The sequence below is a fragment of the Diadema antillarum genome, unplaced genomic scaffold (assembly GCF_040938485.1).
Source record: "Diadema antillarum isolate AM-2024a unplaced genomic scaffold, OU_Dant_1.0 seq00001367_RagTag, whole genome shotgun sequence".
NCBI lineage: Eukaryota > Metazoa > Echinodermata > Echinoidea > Diadematoida > Diadematidae > Diadema > Diadema antillarum.
In genome coordinates this window covers 429,150-447,096 of record NW_027272129.1, presented here as the reverse complement: position 1 = coordinate 447,096, position 17,947 = coordinate 429,150, and the positions used below count along the sequence as shown (strand labels likewise).

Here is a 17,947-nt window from a genome sequence, read left to right as displayed (position 1 = left end):
TGGTGTGTTCAATCTATATGTAAAATACTGTAACAGTCTATGTTCCTTGTTTTATTTATATATCTTTTATTTCTTTATTCATTTATTTATTTAATTATTTATGTGTTTATTTATTTATTTATTTATGTATTTATTTATTTATTTATTTATTTATTTTTTGGGGAGGGGGGAGGCGGTCATAATAGTGTGACATGCTCTTCATGTTAAGCAGTGTGATTGCACAGTCTGAAGAATCTACCCAGCACTGTCTTTTCTGAGCTGGATAGTGTTGGGATTGTACCATTACACTGCTTGACGCATGTAATGCGTGTCACATTATGATGATGGGGAAAAATATACACAATAATCCAGTCTTGACTACTGAAATACATGTACCTGCTTACTGGGTGCTAAATGTAATGTGCAGAATAGAGATTATACTGTTGCAGTCTGTACCTGAATAGTCAATAATGAACTATTTTCACTTCACCCAAAACAGACGTGTTCACATTTCTGTCACTCATGAAGTGTTATATGATTGCATTCCTATTCCCTCACTGATGTAACAATGCAGGTGTACCAATGCTTGCAGTGATATTACTTTTAAAAAATGCATTGCATCCAATGGAGGCACATGGTCTCCAGTTTGTCTGCCTGACGTCATTGCTTTAGCCTTAAACTTCAAATTTGTGTGAATTGCTTTTATCATGGTAAGCATACAGGATGTAAATAAATGATTGTTCTTTCAGTCAAATACATGCGTACCGTATGTGATGTGTTCTTGCAAAAGGCACTTTCGTAAAATGCATATCATCTTTGATCTTCCTCTCATTTGGTTATACAGTATTTTGCTGAGGAATATCCAACTAAAGTTTTACATGTAACTTTGGCTTTGTGAATTGTTCATGCCATATAAATTACATGTACAAATGTATATCATGTGTGAGTATTAAGTAGCCTAGTGTTTGGGCATTTTTCTGTTGGATACTGCCGTCTAAAAAAAAAGTAATAATAATGATAATAATTCTTCAATGAATTGTAATGGTATACAGTTCCCATTGACAGGGCTGCCAACCTTGAGTGAGTTTGGAGCAAGACACTGCAAAGGAGTTAAGCAACGATGGGATGGAAGAGAGTTGTCCCCCCTCCTGCCATGGTAGGGAGCCTTGACAATTTTACATTCTAAATGTGCACAGGTACTTCTATTTTGGGGGTTCAGCTTGAATATTTGTTTATATGAGTGAGACAGAATTTGGTGAATTGTGCGAGTCTGATGCTGATTGCGTGAGAGTTGGCTGTCCTCCATTGAGTTATTTTGATTGGACATTACATGGAAGCATAATGTGCTAAATGTGCTACATGTAGAAAACAGAGCTAGGGCAAATGAATTAATATACATATATTAATGTGTGTGTGTGTGTGTGTAGTTGAGCATGTCACCACATACAAGTTGCAGATCACAGCTTATCTAATAGCCAGTGTTCAGTTAAGACGGCGAGTTCATGCACACCCAGCCAGTTTTCACAATCCACCAACAATCATCACAATCATCTGATCTTTCTTTTTTATCTTTTTTTTTTTGGTTTTTGTTTCCAGAGTATTACACATTCATACATCAGAGAATAATCTCAAAGGCACTCCAGTTATTTGGTTTGTTTGGCTCATAAACACCACCCTCTTACATCGCGTTGCATGAATATACACCTGCACAAAAACTCTGGTTCCAATTAAAAAAAATACACAAAAAAAAAAAAACACCACTAGTCACACTGACTCAAAGCAGATATGCACACCTGTAGAAAACGAGAATACATTGAAATTAGATGGAGCTCTAGATGTAGCATGACGCAAGTTCATGTTGCGAATTTTATGGGATCTCACAGCCACTTCTTTTCACTGCAATCAAATTCTAATGAATTTTCAGTAACAAGGACAGGATTTTCCCTTTGACTTGTTCAGAATACCACTATGCAACTTTGACTCGGCCACAAACTTGTGTGTGTGTGTGTGTGTGTGTGTGTGTGTGTGTGTGTGTGTGTGTGTGTGTGTGTGTGTGTGAAAGCATGGAAAAAAATGGGACTTTTTCATTGGTCTGAATAAGGATATTTTTTTATCTTGTGACTTTGAATCATGCAGAGTTAGTTGTGAGGTTTGGCAAAGTGCTATTTAACAATGATACAAACAGGTGGTCTGGTAAGGTGTCTCTTTATTTACAATTTCGATGACATTTGGTAATTTAAATACTTCAGAAGTATTAATTGTCATGAAGTTTGAGAGAAATGATAATGATGTAAACATCTAATTACTTAACAAGCTACAAATGTATGTCTCCGATTCTTTAGTGTACATCTTGTCTGTGACAAAATGTAAGTAAAACTGATGCATAAAGGATGAGGATAATATACCCTGAAGTAGGAGTGTCCAAGACACACATCTTACAATGTACAAAGGAGAAACAGAAATCCATGATGGTCAAAAATCCCAAAGCTCTCCCTATCTGAATCTATTCAGTCAATAAAATACAATTTAAACCAAACGAAAGCCATCAAAGCCTCAGTGTATGAATGGATTTCAGAATTCTGGCTGACAGCTCCTTGGTAAACCAAGTCTAAAAATATGAATTAGTTTGAACACAATTGCCCCATCAGGAAAAAAAAAAAAATGGTGAAAATCATCTAGCTATAACAACCCATTTCATAAGTAAACATACTGTATCACAGAAAATGTAAATAAGCTAATACATAATTGGTCTGTTCCTGTAGAAAACATGCAGACCTTCCAAAATTTTTAACTGAAAAATGGATGGTTTGGCTCAAAAGGTAGGAAAGAAAGAACAGTTCCCATAGGAGTGTGTAGCAAAATTATCCAGAAAAGTACGAAACACATATTGAAACGAGAGCTATGAATGGTGAAAATTCAGATTCTTTCCTCCTCATTCAAAATAGAGTAAGTAGGTCATAAACATGTATATGTTTCAGTTACCAAATAATAAAGTTACCAGGTACCATAATATGAGCCCCCCGCTATTGTACTCGGTTGCTCTTCAAGCTTTACTATCATTCACATCTTGTTTAAAGATAAATGAAAAATTTAGATTCAGTACCACATCCTACTACCACTAGACGCAAGTGTATGTCACAAACTGAAATTAACACCCACTAATACACATTTATGATGTTTATTCATGGTTTCAGAAAATGAACTTGATTCTAATATGGGGTCCTGAACAGATTATAGAGATGTAATTCAGTTATTCAGGCTGGACAAGAAAACCAACGTTCTGCAAGAACATGGACAGAAAAAAAAAATGCAAATGCAAAACAAGGCCTGGTAGGAATCCTGATAAATACACTATACCCCTCCCCAGACCAATAACTCATTGACTAGGGCAGCAAATGGTATACTCCATGATAGCTGAGGCAGTAAGCCATGCCCTTGGACTATTCAGAAGTGCCAGTGTTGATTTATCCTTGACAGCCTAGGTCATACCAAATGCATACTCATGAAAGAAGATAATCCATTAAAAATACTTATGTGTTGGCACATCCTCCCCTTGAAACAGTTTACATCTCACACTACTCTGTGTCTACTTGAATACTGCCCATCCTACTCACAGATTTCAAAATGATCACATTACTGAACACAAAGAGCACAAGGCATTCTAATGACACGCACACAGCAACAACAATATTCCAGCATTCAAAAAGTGCATTACACACAATGTATTGCATGTGGTAACCAATTTCAGGCTGAGAAATTTTGTGCAGATTAAGACTTTGTGTAAAAATTATATGATTTTCAGTCTACTGAATATGAATAGAAAAGTGATGGAAGGTGTGAGGGGTTAAAATATCTGCATATTTTCAAACACTCCAGGTAAAAGTATTTCACAAACTTGCAATGCTTATGTGTTGCTCATAACACAAACTACACTCTACTTTTGACACCATGTAATGCTTTTTTTATGAGTTGTCGTGAGACACATGTATCTCAAATTATGGGTTTGCTCTTTTACAACTTGTAAGAGGTTCAGTGTACCCATTTCAAGAACACTGCTTGTCTTCTAGTTATCCAAATTCCCTTTCTATAAATCTACAAAATTGGGGGGAAAAAAGAAAAAATGATTTGTCTGAGAAATCCACTTCCACATTGCTGTTTGTGATGATCCCATGATATCACTCTGTGAACTATGAATCAAATTCTTACATCATTCAAAAGAGATGGAATGCTACTGGAACAAAATGACAACTCTGCACTCACTGACCTACTGAACAGTTTTCTCATTCTTTCTAAGCCTTTACCTTCCTGTTCTTGGGGTACTGACATTCCCAAAGTCAATAGTTTGTTTTCTGTCATGTAATGAAAATCAATGCGACCACAAAGCAGCATAAAATATGGTCTACTTTACTCTATAACATATAGCAGCTATTTCATAACTCATAACCAATGTATGGTGTGAATGTTCCCCTACCCTATAATTTATTTGAGACTTCCATTGTACATGGGTTTGCCATTTGGAGGAGGAGAAAACACAGCTCGGTTTGAATACTAAGAATATTTAAAGTAATCTCATTCTTTCTGTGGATACATACCTCATTTTTCCACTGCTAATATATATTTTTTTTCCAATATGAGATATGTATGTCAAACATATGTGAAATACATCTCACCTGATATTCTTTAATTCCACATTAATCTAACATCTCGTATCGTAACTAAGAATTAAATGCAATGTCTGGATAATTTCTTTAACTTATCTCAGTCACATATAATTCATTTTACACATTTCTCTTTACATAACTTTGTACAAACTTACTTCTTGTCATCATAGTGAATCAATATAATAACATTATTTGTGGCGTTCAGGCTCATCAATGCACTGGCACTAAACATCTACTCTACCAGCATTATAAGCATGCAGTCAATTTACATTGAATTCAATGGCATTGTGTTTCAGGATTTGGAAGATTAAAACAAACTGTACTGGATGTGAAATCCACCGATTGTCTTGCGTTCTGAACATGGACACTTTAATGGGAATAAAATGCATACTTGGGTATATAACTTACATTTGTGCACACCATTTAAACATATTTTGCCATGGTTGATTTAAAAAGTTAATTTTTTATCAATTCCATATGTTTTGGGCACTTGTAGATGCATTTACAAAGCTTTGAAAGAATTTGATAATGTGCATCACTGATGTTAGATTCACATTGACTGATTACTGTATATTGTTCACTGTCTATGCCAGGTGAGCTGATACTGTAATTCCAACTGGAATGAAATAAACTAAGATGAAGGTGTAGCTGCCCTTTGCCATTAAAGAAACTGCTTGTAGCTTGCCATTTAGTAATCAACATAAAATCCCTATTGCCACACCAACTACTATATTGAATAAGTACATTTTATAATTTCATGTGAATTAAAAAAAAAGAGAGAAATTGTTCCTTGATGAGAGAGAAACACAGTAGAGAGTGAACTCTTCATTTTCATTGAAGTTCATACTGAAACATCTCCAATGCACACAAATGTGAGCTTCATGCAGAAGAGCAAATTTCTTATGAAGTAAAGTTCTCTGATCCACTTGGGGAGGAGGGCAAACCTATGATGTTGTTGCCGTGGATACAGGAGATGCCCCTATCCCAGTAGGCAGATTAGGGAGTGGTGTTGGTCCCGGTATTGAGATACCTCCCGGTAGGGAGACGACTGGTGAAACACCCGACACTCCCCCAACCGCTGGTGACATGACTGGGGCAGGGGAGGCTCCAACTCCTGTGGTTCCTTGTAGGGAGGCAGAGGAGCTATTGAAGGAGGGGATGTTGGAGAGATCGACTGGAGGCAAGGAGACGTTGAGGTTTGGTAGACCAGGCACGTTGGACAGACTCACTGGTGGTAGCACTCCAGAGACTGTCATAAGAGAAGTAATTGCAATGTCAATTCAATACATATAATACATATTTAACATTTATTTCAGAATTTAATCAAAAGGCATGGCCATCAGTTTGGAGAAGATATCTCAGTCATTATACAAATGATGCACAGGTCTGAGTGCGTCAGTCGGAATTGTGTGCATATGGTAACTATGGAATGCTTAACCCACGAGGCGAAACCGAGTGGGTTTAGGCTAAATTCCATAGTTACCGCATGCACACTATATTCCGACTGACGCACGAAAAGACATGTGCGTAATCTGATTTATAGAATGGGTAATTTTCTTGCCAAAAACCCATTTTTCTATCGTGTTACCCGATGACAAAATGACTGGATGCATTTACTTTTGGCTTGCCGTAAACGAGCATGCATCAGTCTTTACTGGACGCACGGCCAGCCATGCAATTAGTTTTTACTGGACGCATGGCCAACCTGAGTGCGCGAACGCTTGCTTAGTGCGCGAACCTTTGTTACAAGTACGCGTACGCTTGTACGCGTAACGCTTGTACAAGTACGCGTACGCTTGCTTAGTGCGCGTACCTTTGTTACAAGTACGCGTACTCCCAAGTGCGCGATTACATGTTTACCACTGTGACTCAGCATGCGGCCAGTGAAAATCAACGCATAGCTCTCTACCAATCAGATCGCAGGATTCTCGCTACCCATTCTATAATAGAGTTTGGTCGTTCTCCACATGTTCACATACTTTACTCAGCTAGTTAAGCCTATCTTGTCGTCTAGCTGATTGCAAGCCATTGTTCTCATGAACCACTCAAATTTTGAGTTTGAAAGTTTGTATTCATAAATGCTTCCTGAAATTTGCAACCACTGAAAGAAACCCTTCGAACAATAAAAATTTTATTTCACTTTACAAATTTGCAACATATGGCAACACTGCCAATACAAATTCACTGTGTGGTTCCCTATTGCAACATGATCCTAATCATTCAGCTCATCTGCTGGTAGCCATGTGTGTCAATTACGCAAGTAATCAGTTTGCTACCACAGTCTACTTACAAAGTCCAATGTTTCTCCTGATTGACAGAAGTTCAATAGGAAACATATATGCATTGTAGCAAACTTTAGCTTGAGATACAATGTGTATGTGCTACCTGGATTACCATCACAGCAGACTAGTATATATGATAAGATATTAACCCGTTGAAGACTAGTCCCAAGTATACTCGGACAGGTATCTATGGGAAATGCATGTTATAGCAAAAATCAGCTCATCCTCAACGGGTCAATACAATTCCCCAACAGGAACATAACTTACTTGGTCCTGAAATAGGAGGAGGCACCTTGGCAGCGCCAGTAGCCGGTGAAACACCTGGTGTCAAAGTGAGGGGTGCAGGAGTAGCACCGCCCACTGACAAGGGAGTCTGGTGCAGGGGTGTGGTGCTGGCTACTGTAGGTACAGTGGTGGAACCACCAAGGGAGACGGGAGAAGGCGAGGCAAGGGTGGACAGGTTGGGAGGGGCTAAGGGAGAAGCCACAGCAGGGTTGGAGTCTCCAAGGGCGTGTGATGCTGAGGACACCGGACCAGGAGGTGAGGCCACACCCGTAGTGGTAGTGGGAGTGGTACCAGGAGTGAGAGACAGCCCCGCCATACCACTTTGGAGGCCTGCTACTGAGTTAGAGGGTGTGGAGGCCAAGGACACCTGGTAGTAAAATGATAATGGTAAATCAGAATGCATGATTGTATTAACACTTATTGGAATAAAATGTCTTTTTAGTGTACCACAACTGTAAAAAAACAAACAAACAGATCTCCATATTCTATGTAGTGCTTCATTTTAAAGGGGATGGCGAGTAAGCGATCAGTGGGAATCAGTGGGAATGCTGAGAGATGATTGTTCCAATCCTTGTGGGATTCATTTAAGAGTACATTATATATCTACTGTTGTGTGAAAATTATTTGCTTCAGAACGGTCTCATATTCAAGTAATGTGCAGTTTAATGTTTTCAGGTTAGCATGCCTGTACAGTGACGGGGCATTAAACTACACATTACTTGAATATGAGACCGTTCTCAAGCAAATAATTTTCACACAACAATAGATATACAATATACTCTTAAATGAATCCCACAAGGATTGGAACAATCATCCCTCAGCATTCCCACTGATTCCCACTGATCAGTTACTAGCTATCCCCTTTAACAATTACAACTTGAGGCGCAGACTACTTAAACAAATTCACCCCTCCCCCCCCAAAAAAAAAAGAATGAAGCAAACACATGAAAATGCACAATGCTAATAAGAACAAAGTAGATAGAGGTACTAGTACTACACGGCAAATAGCTCCACCATGTTTTAGATGTTCACATCGTACTGTGAATACCAGACTTAACACGGATATCATGATTTGTAATAGATTAACACATGTCCTTCAAAGAGTAACAACTCTTACTTTAAAACCCATTAACATACACTCCTTGCAGAGTCAGCAATATACATTGTAGTTGCAAGAAATTATAGTGAAAGATGTCACTTCAGGTGAAAAGAGGAGAAAAGTCAAACCTCAGAGAATCCATCAGGAGGTGGGTATGGGGCTGATGGGGCAGAGGGCTGGTCTCCTCCTGCCACTGACTTGAGATGTCCAGGGATGTCCACCTGCTGACCCTCTGGGAAGGACCTTGTGGGTATCCGGTGGAGGTAACCATACCCTATGCCACAGCCCATACTGGACGGGGATATAAATTGATTGATTAGTCATGTAACCATTATTCATGACTAACAAGACAATGTATACAGTGCACTGACTTGTCTGTTTGCATACCGTAAGCTGAGAACAGAAAAGAGCTAGACAAGCACTTGTAGAGCGCAGACCTCCACCAAGCAGCTCATTTTCACCGATTAAGCATGCATGCTGAAAATCACCCATTTTCCCAATATAGAAGCCTTTTGTTTACGTCATCAGCTTCCAGCTGCATGGCAAACCACAAATAAGTGCAGCCTGAACTCCAAAGTTTATTCACCTTATCTGCCAAAAGACAACAAAAATCCTTCAAAAATCCATAAAACTTCCTGGATCACATCCAAATTTTAATCATCTTTTCTTTGCGTCAAAACCAACTTTTCTTGCAAGTTTCATTCAAGTCCATTCACACATTTTTGAGTCATTTTGAAAACATACAAACAGACACCAATGAAAACATAACTCCTTCCCTGGCGGAGGTAATTAATACTATACTGAATACACACTATTAGTTCCCTTATGTAACTTCAATAAAAAAGTAGAACTTTTCAATATACAAATTAGACAATAAAGATACCTGACACAGCACACAGTGTTCTAACATGTACTATATGGTCCCACTCGTCTAACATAAATATAGTTGTTAGTACATACAGCAAGACGATTTTCTCTTACCTTCCTTCACCTCCCCAGTTTCTATTTGGCGTGATGGTGACCTCCCGACAACCGTCTGTTTCAACGTTGTACATGTACAGCTTGAGTGGCCTGCCCTCATGTGACTCAATCAATGAAAATAAGTCTTCTGACTGCAGATGATGGAAAAAAAAAAGAGAGATGACAGTAAGGGAAATGAATTCAAAAAATCTTCATAATATAGTCCCAAGCAAGATTGATATGGAAGCCATAACTCACTTCACAAATTGTTTAAGCATTGAATACTAAGGAGACTCACCTGCAAGGTCACAGTAAACATTAATTTAATACAAAAGTGACAAGGGGTCTGGCAAAGATAGTTTCGACCTAGAAAGAAGAAGTTGTATTGGTCACTTTGTGGTAATATTTACAATTGATCACACAAAAATAATATTGATAAGAACTTACCCATACAATATAATGCTTACATTTAGATTACCTATGCAGATAACAAACAATTTTTGTAAATATGGTACGTACATTCACGCATGAAAAACTGTCGTACATAATTTTTATATGAATACTATCATTCTTGCCAATGGTATCTAGGATAGCACATTCTCCAATTTCACAACTTTATCCAACTACCTGCACAGATATCGGTGACAACAAATAGGCTACCAAGAAGCTGAGGTGACTAGACATGATTGAATGCAAGTGATTTAAAAACTCACCTCAAGGAGAACCGAGTCAGCACCAATGATATAGTCAGTATTTGTTCTGAAGCCTGCAATGGAAGCTGGAGAGTTTGGCTGCACATCCTGTCATGGGGATACAGACAAAAGTGATTCCTCACTGACTGTCACATATGTAGGAATAAGTCATGTCACCACATAATACTTGATGACAATATTGGTATCACCTTGACTGTCAAGGGTGGGCAAACTCCCAGTGTTCGACAATACATGTATGTAATTGCTGGCAAATCCCTGAAAACAAGACACTATATCAAAAAGTAACCAAACCCCTGTATATCTTGTCATGATGAAAATTCAGGCCTTCCATTAACTGCTGTATAATGAGAGTACCATTGCAACAGCCATGGAGTTACATGACACAAGTTACTGTGCTGACCATACACATGTAAACTGAATGTAATCAACAACCAGTTACTGAAAGGTATCTCTTCTTTATTCTCTCAGATTTACCAAATGATGGATAGCAGTACAACAGACAGCCAAAAAATAATCAATGAGCTACCATATTACCTTCTACAAGATAGTCTAGAAAGTTGGAACAAGAATTTGCTGCAGGTATTGCAATTTCATCTTGAAATCACTCCTGCAACATGTCTACTGAAATTTAATAAAATGACTGTTAAGGTACATAACACTACAGATCTGGGAGACTCAATCAAAACAATACACACCATGGACTTCCATGATATGAGGTTGATGAAGGGGGGGGGGGTCTATGGTTGTAACTAGAAATCTAGCGCATGGGATCAACTATGGGAACTTACCAGTACATGCCAGACATTCTCATTAGCACCCTCAAAGGAGCAGAATCTGATGCTGACTCCAAGCAATCCTTGTCCTCCCCATCGCTTATTGGGTGTCAAGGTGACCTCGCGCACACTCAGTGCCTTGCTGCTGTAGACTAGCATTTTGACTGGCTTCTCTTCATACTCCTGCAGCAGTCGCTTCAAGGTGTCATCGTCTTTATCCTTTCATTGTGAAAAAGACAAACTTTCAGTGTGTAAAAAGTGTCATACTTAATCCAAGGCTGCACACTGGCACTGGTCTCTGACCAGTAAAAATCACTGTCGGACCAGTATTACTTTTTCAGGAATTTACCAGTAAAAATGGAAAAACTGGGTACCTACTGATCCGACAGACAGGTTGGACAAGTAGAAGAGATGGGTTAGTGTGCAGCCCTGTTTAATCAAATGTTTCCATTGGGAGGCGACTTCTGATTAAAACTTAAACTTGATACAGAATTTTTTTTTTTTTTTACTTCAAAACAGAATTAATCACTTGGTTAATAAACCAAAATACAAAAAATTCTTTCTTTAGCTTCTTTCTTTGAAGGAAGGAGGGGGTGGAACAGCAGTGTTTTTTGCACACAGATTTACATTTTATTGCAGTTTCACAACTTTGCAATTATAATGGACATATATTTACAAGCTTGCTTCATCCAAAAGAGTGACTTACCAATCTTGTGTTGCCGATTGCAATAACAAAATCAAAGAAAGCTTCCAGTCCAGCCTTGTGTCCTGGTGAGTTTTCTTGTACCTTGAGTAATGAAGTAATAGAAACAAAACTGTTAACAGTGAACTAACTATTATACACAATGCTGTCACAAACAGCCGTGCTTTACACAGCGTCTGGTCAGGTTAGGGTTGGATAAGCATTTCTCGTGTGTTCTTATGTTTGGACTTACTGTGTCCCTCAGCATTTACTCAAGATTTACTCAGGATCTCATCCGGACATTGCTGTACAGCATGGTGCTGCTACTGTGCAACTTGGCTATACCAATTTGTTTAATACTGTTTGAAATTTCTGCATAGATATTTGATTTTCTATATACATTGTATATGGGTAGATCATTCCAGTTGGCTATGGTTTGAGGCAGATAGCTACACAGGTACAATTTGTATGCTTGAGTTCAGCATTGGAGTGGGATAAATCTGTTGTTATCTCCTCTTGCTCGACTGGCTTCTTTGACATAAGGAGGGATATATGTTGCACTTTTTGATGAGTTGCTTTATAAAAGTAGTGTTGAACTGTGATCAACCCAAATGCTTCCGTTCAAGCTGCTCAAGGTTTGCATTTAGACTCTCTGAAGTGGTGGTATTTTGGCATTAAAATTGGCATTAAAAAAGCATTATAAATCAAATTACTTTAATAATGTACAGTAAGAGATGTAGATCAATCATTAGCATGGGTAAAATTTGGTTCCTCAAAGAGTGCTTTATACTGTTCAAATTGATGATTTTTCTTTGATTTAATCAACTTATTACAATGTATACCCCCATAAAATTGCTACACTTCAATTGCATGAAATAAGTGATTTGGAACTTATGTGTATGCGGTAGCTGATCCATCATCCGTGCATTACGGCATCAAAGACATAAACCCCAGGGCGCTCTAATGTGATTTGCGGAAGATGTTGAACAAAGAAAAAGCATCTTCTCAAGACCACAGGAACAGTCTGGATAAGTGCAAGTGTACCACAATAAGTTGGATATTACATTTAATCTGTATGGTATAAAAGCCAGCCAGTCGCTCGTGAAATGGGCAATTTGGTGTCTGAATTTATGTTGTTTCTTTGCTAGCTACAGAGTATGCAAATAGCCCGCTATTGATTCAGGGCGAACCCTCAGTGTAGACAGTGGAGCTGGAGCGCCCAGGGGGTATAAAAGTGAGCGAGTCAACTAGCTATGTTGTCTTCTTTGGCATGGTGATGTCCATAAAGGCTGTTCAGCATGGACCATGGTAGTCACACTTGATGTAAAATCATTGAAAATAGAGGCGTAGATCTAATCACTCATTCCAGTCTATTAAAGGGCCAGGTAAGGCAAACTGCTCTCTTCAGAACCATTTCGATTTTAATGATTAGGCGGCAATTGTGCACTTTACGGCCCTATGATATCGGTGCGAGATTTTACCCTAATCGAGCAGTGTGTGCAAATTCGATTACATACCAGGCACCGCGGGTTCGACAGCGTGTCTACCGGCACTGTACTGTGTGCATGTGTGTGAGATTTCACATTGGGATGCAGTGTGTATGAATGTGTCAACGTGTGTGTGCGTGCTGAAGCACTTATGGCACGTAACATGGTGGCTCTAACGCCCTTCCCTGCGCGGCGCGGCGTGATCGAGCGCGAGCAGTCGACCCTAGACAAACAAGATCATGATTTTAAATGAATGAATTCTGCATTATATCTTAAGCAGGGGATCACTAATTAACCTACTGCAGAGGACATATGTCCATCTGCAGCCTTGGTGAACTTATTCTGTGAAATAATAATTAAAAAAACCCCAAAATCTTATCCCGATTCGTCAGTCTGTTAGTGTTTATTTCGTCTACACGTTTACCGTTTAACGAGCCCGACCAGATGTCGTGCGAAGTGTGTATAGCTAACGGTTTACGGGCAGCCACTACATGGACACACACACACAAGCCTCACCCGCGTGGTTGGTTTGCACGATTTGTGATGGGGTCGGATCAGGATGGATGAAAAAGGCATAAAAATATTCACATAACTATTGAGGCGAGCTGGCGCAAGATGGGATGTTCAACAAGAGACCCGCGGGTCTAGCGCTCACCTGAGTATCGCAAGTTCACCTTTCACGCAGTCACTAATCTAAATTATTCACAGCTCCACCAAAATTTGACGAGGCATTCTCAAGTGGAAGATGAAAATGTACAATAAGGGCCCAATTTTTTTCAAGATTCCTTAATTTGGGGGAATTGGGGCCCCCTGGGGCCCTCTGGGTGGGGCATGGTGCCCAGTTTGATAAATTGAGATCCTGACCACCTAGGGATGCTACCTGCCAAGTTTGACAAAAATCCATCATGAGGTTTTCAGGAAGAAGATGAAAATGTACAATTCAGGCCCCCATTTGGACCCTTCCAACCACCCCCCCCCCCCTACCCCCAAGAGGGGCACCCCTGGATCTCCTATGAACAAACTTGAAACTACAGTCATTAATGTACTCACTCATAGTATTATCTCAGCTCTATAACTTCTGATTCTAGAGAAGATTTTTAAAGATTCCTTCATTTGGGGGATTTGGGCCCCCTGGGGGCCCCCTGGGCGGGGCATGGTGCCCATTTTAACAAATTGAGATCCTAACCCCCTAGGGATGCTACCTGCCAAGTTTGGTGAAAATGGGTCATGGGGTTCTCAAGAAGAAGATAAAAATGTACAATTTAGGCCCCATTAGGACCCCTCCTCACCCCCCCCCCCCCTGGGTCCCAAGGGGGGCACCCCTGATTCTGCCATGAACAAACTTGAAACTACAGTCATCAATGTGCTAACTCATAGTATTAACCTAGCTCTATCACTTCTGGTTCTAGAGAAGAAGATTTTTGCGGATTCCTTAATTTTGGGGGGTTTGGGCCCCCTGGGGCCCCCTGGGTGGGTCATGGTGCCCATTTTAACAAATGGAGTTCCTAACCCCCTAGGGATGCTACCTGCCAAGTTTGGTGAAAATGGGTCATGGAGTTCTCAAGAAGAAGATGAAAATGTACAATTTAGGCCCCATTAGAACCCTTCCCCACCCCCCCCCCCTCCCCTGGGTCCCAAGGGGGGCACCCCTGATTCTGCCATGAACAAACTTGAAACTACAGTCATCACTGTACTAACTCATAGTATTAACTTAGCTCTATCACTTCTGGTTCTAGAGAAGAAGATTTTTACAGATTCCTTAATTTTGGGGGGTTTGGGCCCTCCTGGGGGCCCCCTGGGTGGGGCATGGTGCCCATTTTAACAAATTGAGTTCCTAACCCCCTAGGGATGCTACCTGCCAAGGTTGATGAAAATCGGTCTTGGGGTTTTCAAGAAGAAGATGAAAATGTAAAAAGTTTACGCACGACGCACGACGGACGACGCATGACGGACGACGGACGACGGACGACGGACGCCGGACGAAGGGCGATCGCAATAGCTCACTTGAGCCTTTGGCTCAGGTGAGCTAAAAATGGAATCTATTGTATCGCAGACTATTGCCAACTTTCTCACACTTTGCAGCATGATCATGGCAATTTTCTGCGATGCAACATTGTATAACTATAAGCTCAATAATCTTGCAGCGGAGAGCAACGGCTAGGCACGCACGCGAAATCGCGATCGCACAAAGTTCATGTTTGATGTGTCAGCTCCGCAGATTTAGCACAGTGAGGCTGGCTTTTATTGACCTTATCACTTGTCAAACGGCATTCCATACAGCAAGAGAAGCTCGCCAGCTGCTCAGTGCGTGGTGTTTCATGGGATACCACCTTTGGCTTGCATACGGTGAATGAGGTACCGATAATATAGGGCCGTAAAGTGCACAATTGCCGATTAGGCTTGGTAAAACCTGATGTGTAATGACTTAGATGTGTTAGTGATGGGGATCCCAGATTGGTGATGCTGCATACTCCAATTTGTGACAGACTACTGTATACGCTATAATTTTCGCGTACATAAATTTTCGCGAATTGCCGCTGTCACACATTTTCGCGAGTGGTTAAATTCGCGATTGGGGGACCAGAGAAAATATGAAGTGGCAAAGAAAGTGTGAATTTTCAACTTACTAGCAAATAAGAATGATACTAGTTATACACTGCATGAATAAAACTTACCAAACTCTGCAAACTAGTAGGTTAGAATTCAACATTTTTGAAGTGGTTAAGTCCATCGAGCTAGATTTCTGACGAGTGGTCCCCTTGCGATAATAGATTGGCTCTCTACAGTATTCGTAAGTAGACGTGGACGAGCGTAAACAAGCTCAGCCAGTATGGTCTGTTCGGTAAGCCGTGACATGGTATACTAGTACTGAAATGTTCGTATCATCAAAGCAAGGGATTCATTTTGGAAGGTAATATTTTCGCGTGTTGTTAATTTCGCGAATAGCTCCCGATTCGCGAAATTCGCGAAAATAAAACCCCCGCGAAATATATAGCGTATACAGTAATAAAGGCTCTAAGCCCAGCCCAGGCAAGATCATCTTGCACTATCATTGCAACCTTCTGCATTGACCGAAAGATCGGTCTGTATCTGTCCGTCGGGGAATGTTCCGCGGAGACTGCGTCTGGCTTCACGGATCCCCTCCGTATACAGACCGAAGTCAATGATTGCGGCTCCTGTGTGGAGCAGTCGCGCACAGATCAAACGTTATGATAAACCAAATTTCAGACAGCTTTTTTACATTCAAACAAGTTTGACATGACATGACATATTATGCAGCAATATTTGGGATAAATTTCTCAATTGTGCAATCGAAATACTCACATAAACTTGGTTATAACGCAGAAATTTTATCGATATTGCAACATCGCCGTTCGCAAGCTGTAAGTCGCCATTTTGAATCTGTAAGCCAATCACATGCGAGGTACGTGTTTTAGTAAAACAAACATGTAGAAACTACCTCGCATTGATCGCATGTGATCATGGTGATTGGCTAATAGATTCATAGTGTATGTTTCTGCAGTTTGAACGTGACGACGCGACAGGCTGTGTTTTACGTTGAAAATTCTACTAAAATGTTGGATTATTCATTAATCTGGTGAGTGTAATGTATTCTTAAAAAGCTAATTTCACTATACAAGCTTAAATTTGCCGACCTAGGGCCATGCATTAGACGCAATCGAGAAGGGTGAGGTACCTCACCCAATTTTCCATAGAGACAGTGGTTAAGAACATCCACACAACAATGGGTACTGCAACCTTCCGTCTGTCTACGGAGGACAGCGTTAATGGCAAAATATAAAAAGAGTCCTCCGGACAGACGGATCTTTCTGTCTACCTTCTGCACAGCTAACGTTACTGTCCTGAGCTAACGTTAGAGCTGCGCGCACACACACACTTTGATAAATTTCTCCTTTGGTTTAGGCTTTAGGCTTTGAAACCTTACTAGATCTAACGTTAGGTCTCTAACCGTTAGATTTACTGGCCTTGCCCTTTCATATTCATAATCATATGGTGCTAATATTAATAAATTTATTCATAATTCATATCATGCATACGACAGGAAACCGGTAAACGATACACAAATATGAATTGATGGGACTACAGTACAAGGCCCGACTCTTACCCTCAGAACATGATATCCCTCGGTACCACCTCCTGGCACTTCAACACTATTTACTCCACCCATGTTGCACTCTTTGCGCTTTAAATGCAGTTATGAAATTATAATGTGTTACTTTCGACTAGAACGTTGTCTGGTCCATATGCCGACATGAGGTGAAAGTCGGTAAGCCTGCAGTTTTCCTTCCGACGTCGTTACCGACAGCAGTGATAATTTACGTGGCAAAGTAAGATGCAATGCAACATGGGACGGGCTGTGGAGCCGGGAAATGTGCAAACGCCGGGAATTGTGCAAACGTCTCGCCGGGAAATGTGCAAACGCCGGGAAATGTGCAAACGTCTTGCCAGGAAATGTGCAAACGCCGGGAAATGTGCAAACGTCTCACCGGGAAATGTGCAAATTTCATCAACGGGAAATGTGCAAACATGACGCCGGGAAATGTGCAAAAGTTCAATTTTGCCGGGAAATGTGCAAATCATTGTTAGCGATATTGTGTATAAAGATAGTAGATAAACTCCATATCAAAACTGCCCATGAACTTCCACCATTTAGATTTTCTTAATGAAATCCTTCACAGATTTTCAACAAAATTGGCAGGTAGCACGATTATGGCAATGGGATCTCAATTTGTTTATATAGTAGCCACCCCCCCCCCCCCGAAAAAGGGGAGGGGGGGGGGGCTCAATTAAGTCCCAGAACTACGGTATTATCGAAATTCTTCTTGCATTATATAACCAAATAAGAATGAGCTAGGATGGTTCTTTAACCCTAAAGGGGCCGGGCTTTTTTGGCTATGCTCAGACCGGGGGGGGGGGGGGGGGGGGGGGGGAATGGATTCCGCCCCCCCCCCCCCCCATGAGATCTCGGCCATTGGTGGTGCGATCGCGATGAAATTTCGCATGC

The 17,947-nt window shown here is 40.5% G+C and overlaps 1 protein-coding gene across 1 annotated transcript; it reads right to left on the bottom strand.

Annotated features, from left to right (window-relative positions):
- Window positions 1–2,177: 2,177 nt before the first annotated feature.
- LOC139708699 (Golgi reassembly-stacking protein 2-like) lies at window positions 2,178–17,254 on the bottom strand. The gene is made up of 8 exons (XM_071620632.1): window positions 17,048–17,254; window positions 11,459–11,539; window positions 10,768–10,971; window positions 9,980–10,066; window positions 9,288–9,418; window positions 8,435–8,597; window positions 7,190–7,574; window positions 2,178–5,889 (listed from the first exon to the last, which is right to left on the bottom strand). The coding sequence occupies exons 1-8, from the start codon at window positions 17,108–17,110 to the stop codon at window positions 5,585–5,587; spliced, it is 1,419 nt and encodes a 472-aa protein (XP_071476733.1). The 5' UTR covers window positions 17,111–17,254; the 3' UTR covers window positions 2,178–5,584.
- Window positions 17,255–17,947: the final 693 nt, after the last annotated feature.

Excerpts from the sequence above, each read along its gene's own strand:
- LOC139708699 (XM_071620632.1), bottom strand. The coding sequence starts at position 17,110 with ATGGGTGGAGTAAATAGTGTTGAAGTGCCAGGAGGTGGTACCGAGGGA. Across the intron at positions 10,067-10,767 it reads AGAATGTCTGGCATGTACTG|GATGTGCAGCCAAACTCTCC; the intron begins GTAAGTTCCCAT and ends TCCCCATGACAG. Across the intron at positions 8,598-9,287 it reads AACTGGGGAGGTGAAGGAAG|TATGGGCTGTGGCATAGGGT; the intron begins GTAAGAGAAAAT and ends ATCCCCGTCCAG.